This window comes from Sinocyclocheilus anshuiensis, unplaced genomic scaffold (genome assembly GCF_001515605.1).
Source record: "Sinocyclocheilus anshuiensis isolate Anshui unplaced genomic scaffold, SAMN03320099.WGS_v1.1 scaffold446, whole genome shotgun sequence".
NCBI lineage: Eukaryota > Metazoa > Chordata > Actinopteri > Cypriniformes > Cyprinidae > Sinocyclocheilus > Sinocyclocheilus anshuiensis.
In genome coordinates, this window is record NW_015544247.1 from 3,839,083 (window position 1) to 3,844,353 (window position 5,271).

The 5,271-nt window shown below is 33.5% G+C and overlaps 1 protein-coding gene across 1 annotated transcript in view; it reads left to right on the top strand.

The window, feature by feature from the left end:
- The window catches only part of LOC107697776 (sorting nexin-9-like), a 27,848-nt gene extending 24,701 nt beyond the window's left edge, over positions 1-3,147 (top strand). Inside the window, exons 12-18 of the mRNA XM_016498631.1 lie at positions 240-343; positions 1,539-1,616; positions 1,734-1,810; positions 2,039-2,128; positions 2,337-2,451; positions 2,583-2,674; positions 2,774-3,147. Of these exons, the coding sequence (XP_016354117.1) occupies positions 240-343; positions 1,539-1,616; positions 1,734-1,810; positions 2,039-2,128; positions 2,337-2,451; positions 2,583-2,674; positions 2,774-2,821 (604 nt within the window). The 3' untranslated portion in view covers positions 2,822-3,147. The remainder of the gene's footprint in view (positions 1-239; positions 344-1,538; positions 1,617-1,733; positions 1,811-2,038; positions 2,129-2,336; positions 2,452-2,582; positions 2,675-2,773) is intronic.
- Positions 3,148-5,271: the final 2,124 nt, after the last annotated feature.

The window sequence follows — 5,271 nt, forward strand, 5'->3', positions numbered from 1 at the left end:
TGTATGTGTGTGTGTGTGTGTGTGTAAAATAAATATAAAATAAATGCAGCCTGGGTGAGCACAAGAGACTTATTTCAAAAATATTAAATCTTACCAACCCTAAACCCCAAATTACATGTTGCATTATATTATATTATATTATATTATATTATATTATATTATATTATATTATATTATCATTTCTTATAATGTAATATATGTATTTAATAAAACAATTGTCTTATTTGATGTGATTGTAGGGAGCAGAAGTATGAAATGTACAGCCAATTTACTAGATCTATGGACAACAGTGTTAAAGAACTACTGGCTGTTGGGCATCTTCACTGGAAGAGATGTACAGGCCGTGAGTTTGCATACTATATTTCCTCATCACCACAGTAACTCTATACTTAAAGCTGTAGTCCGTAACTTTTGCCTCTTTGTCGCCACCTCTGTTTGAAAACCTGCAATTGCAGTTATTTGCGCAAGTATCTTCCTTGCGTGGGTTGTGCGACGGCGTGGCTCCAGCGCGGATGAATCTAATGTTTTGAGGTGAATGTGTGGCTGTCTGTCACCGTACCGGTGTGAATATTTACTGTACTTCGGAATCACAGATTCTAGCCTACGTCTTAGAATATATGACCCAAATAAGCATTTTCACCGGATATTGTCATCTGAACAAGTAAGTAACAAGTCTCACACTTTTGTTCTGACCAACTGAGGAAAAAAGCATTACAATAAATCACGCTACCAATGGTGAAAAATCACCTAAATCTAACAAACACTTGGCTCATATCACATCAAACCGTGCAAATTATTATCATTGTTATACTTTTTTCTCAAATTGTTAATATTAACAACATCAGCATTGCATGACTATGTGTATAGTGTGTATTAGCGTTTAGATTTCAATTTCTGTACAGTCTAATCTTTACTTGTCATACCATTCAAATTTCCTATAAAGAAATTCTTCTAACCCAAAAGGCAAATTATTCATCCTTTGAACTGGTTGTCTTTAAAATACAAATCTTGTGTAATCCCACGTATGCTATCTGTAATCAGATGCACATTTAAAACTGGAATATATAATATAATTTCAGTCACTTGTGTTTCATAAACACGTAATCCTTTCTGGATTACAATCCGCCATCAAAATGATGTTTAATTATTCTAGCTGCTGTGAGAAAAGGCTATAAACGATCCTCCACCTGCAGGATCCTCGCATGCGATAGCCTAGTAGCCGGGACAACTTCATGTTTACAGACGTGATGTAATGACGCAGCAGCATGCTCGAATTTCCTGCGAATTCCTACCAGTACCACTCAAATTAAAAAACATTATTATAAACTAACCGATGTGAATCGGGCTAAAGTACGGCATAGTTTTGAACACACTGGCTGGTTATGTACTTGCTCAAATATTGATTTCGGATCATTTTTAACCAAAAAAGTTACGGACTACAGCTTTAAGTACGTACAGTCAAATATGTAGATTATTTAATTACTGTTACTGTCTTGTGATTTGTCCATATTAAAAATCTTCTGCTTTTAAATCAACAGCATTACAAAAGGAGTATCGGCAGATTGGAAAAGCATTTCAGAACCTATCATCGGTTTTCAACACTAGTGCATACCCAAGTAGGAAACTAGAGCTTTGTTCGTTAAAATGCTCTCATAGACATATACAATATTTTTGATTACCTAATGATTATCTAATCATGTTTTGTTGATGGTTTTTGTGCACCTTATTTTAAGGGGAATCAACTCTGACGGAAGCATTGAGTGCAACAGGAAAAACGTATGAGGAAATAGCAGAACTCGTTGCAGGACAGGTATCAGAAGTACAGTATTTCCTCACATGAATACTTCAACAAACCATCCAGTCCTTGAACCTCTACCAGTGTCATTTACTCATCATTAGCAAGTTTCCTCACATCCTGTGCTGTTGATAGAATTGTAACCACAAGGCTACCCAGTGATAGCAACATCCATGATAGCTGTTTTTAGCATTATCCATGAGTTTAAACATTTGTTTCAATAAGATAACATTTGTTTATCAGCCAAAAAAAGATCTACACTTCCTGATGGAGACAAACAACGAATACAAGGGACTACTAGGCTGCTTCCCTGACACAGTAGCTGTTCACAAGGTATAAACCATTCACCTTTTGCCTTTCAACATTTAGTGTTTTATTTTTTTTCCCTTTAATTTAAAGGTACATTTTCAGAAGAAATGGAAAAATAATATACATTCACATATATATATATATATATATATATATATATATACACTTTTTCACACCACTGTATATATATATATAAAATTTTATTTGTATTTAAACAATTCTTTCCCCTCAGGCTGCCATTGATAAAGTAAAAGAGGCTGATCATTTGGTGACGATGAATAAGGTTAGCCAACAAGATAAACACATTATGGAAAAGAACCTCAGCACCATGTCTTATGCATTGCAAGGTACGTTAGTAAAGTGTTGTCTATCAGTGAAAGAGCCTTTGTCACAGTAGTCTTTTATACGTGCACCTGTGTGCTTAATTGTAGTGTTTGTCACACACGTGTAATCTTAGACTTGCCATCTGTTTCTCTAGCGGAGATGAATCACTTCCATAGCAACCGTATCTATGACTACAACAGACTCATGCAGTTCTACCTGGAGGAACAGGTGAAATTCTATGAAACGGTGAGTGGTGGGATTCTAGTTTGCATGGACACCATAAACATGACATATGTAATGCAACATACTATGTATGTAACGTTCTTGTGTGTTCTGATTGGATAGATTGCTGAAAAGCTGAAGAAAGCTCTTGGTCAGTATACCACCATATGAGGACTCGCTCTAAACTGTGGAACTTCAAAAAAGGATGCTGCTTTTGCTTTTTTTAATGCTAATTCACAATTAACCATCTTGTTTCCACAAACTTCTGTATTGTTGCATTGTATCATATATAAAATATAGGTTATAAGGGAACAAACCATGTTAGATGTGCAAATCATCATTCACCAAATATTTGGTTCACAGAAACATGTGAAATACAAATCTTAACTGTTACTTAAGCTAATGTAACACTCCCCGACGTTAAAAGAATAGTTCGTGCAAAAATTTAAATTTTCTAAAAATTTGTTTTCAAGGTGTAGATGAGTTTGTTTCTTCATCAGAATTGATTTGGAGAAATTTAGCATTACAGTATATCACTTGCTTTTACTTCACAAGACATTAATTGATGGACTGGCGGTGAGTACATTTTGAGCAAATTTTCATTTATGAGTGAACTATTAATTTAAGACATTTAATTCAGGTCTCTCAGGGACTCGTTCACTTAGATTGGGCCTTCTAAACCAAATGAGTTTATTAACGTCTTAAATTGTCTGACATGATTTTATTTTCTTGTAGTACAGTATGTGAAATTAAATATGTCAGATATTTAGAAGTGGTATGTATTGAATAAAAGCAATAAGGACATTGTCTTTTACCTGTGGTAAAATGTTCTATGCAAAACAAAACTAAAAATGTCTCTTCGTCACACTCTGTGTATAAAATGTGTTTTTAACTAGCCCTCCAGTGTGTAATAAATCTGTCTTTATGCATTTTTGAGTACAAGTTTGAGAGGAGAGTTGTGATGGCCATGAATGCTCTGCATTTTTTGGCCTAGTGTCAAAATTGATTTTGCAGATCTAGCAAGTGCACAAAAATTTATTTTTTTGAGAAGATGGTAGAAATATGCAGTATTTATGCTAGCTCAGGGTCAATTTTCTTTCTTTGAAAGAGGAAACAAATCTTTGGCTTTAGAAAGGAAGATGAGGAAATGAGCATGATGACCTCAGTCTGTGAGAGTGACCTCAAGCAAGGAAACTCTTTCTCCTCCGATTCTGTTTCCTTCCCTTAAACATGGGGCGGCTTATTGTCATTCTTTGACCATAAAGAGTCTCTTATTTTATCTTTGTTCTGGGACTTTGTAATGCAAATAATCATCAAATCATGTGATGCCCCTCAAAACCTCTTTTATTTCAGTGCCACATTCATTTGCTGGTCTGTTCCACCCTTCCTGTTAGTGTGTGATAGGCTGAAGAGTCTTTATGGATGGTGCAGATATGTTTATCTCATTATAAAGTAGTCTGACGCTTAATGCAGAGAGGTAGAACAAGGAAAGTCAAACATACATCTGTAGATAATATAGCAGGACATTTGTCAAAAACTAAGACATTTTTTATATGTTCTCAAAGTATTTACAAAATGTAAACAATGTTGTGAAACATACATTTAGGCATTACAAGGCTGTACATTATGGGATTATTTGAGTACCTGTTACCTCTGAATTACACTGAATTGCTGAGGCTTAAACAGCAAACATATTTGCATGTGCCATGTGTGGTAGGATATCTATTAATAGAGCTTTCTCAAATGTTCTATTAAGAATACCCTTATAATTATTCAACTATTTTTAAAATTAAAATTATATATTTTTTTAATAATCAAGATTGGTTTTAATCATTATTTAGAATTTTTAAATTATTAAGAATGTATTTTATTTCAGGAAAAAAAAAATTATAAAGTTTTTCTTAAAGGGCTCCTTCACACAAAAATAAAAAGTCTGCCATCATTTACTCAGCTTCCACTTGTTCCAAACCTGTATGAGTTTCTTTCTTCTGTTCAAAAGAAGATATTTTGAAGAATGTTGGTAACCAAATAGTTGACAATAGCCATTTTCTTCCCTGGTATTGGAAAAAAATACTATGCAAGTCAATGGTTACCGTCAACTGTTTGCTTACCAACATGATTCAAAGTATCTGTTTTTTTTGTTTTTTTGTTTTTTTTTTGCATTTACAGTGGGTACGGAAAGTATTCAGACCCCCTTAAATTTTTCACTCTTTGTTATATTGCAGCCATTTGCTAAAATAAAAATTTAAGGGGGTCTGAATACTTTCCGTACCCACTGTAACAGAAGAAAGAAACTCATACAGATTTGGAAAAAGTGGAAGATTAGTAAATGATGGCAGAATTTTTATTTTTGAGTGAATTATCCCTTTCTTACCTTGAATTACCCCCTATCCCTTTTGTTCTTTAAAAACATAATCTTAAAAAAGAAAGAAACCTCTGAATATATCCAGCCAAAGAAAGTGTAACAGTAACACCAATTAACATAAAGTGTATCAAAATTATATAATGTTCTGAATTTTTTCTATTTTAATTAATAATGATGATCCAAATCAAATACAATTGTTTTTTTTTTTTTGTATAAGTTAAAAATGATCCATGATAATCTAATAATGCATGTTTTA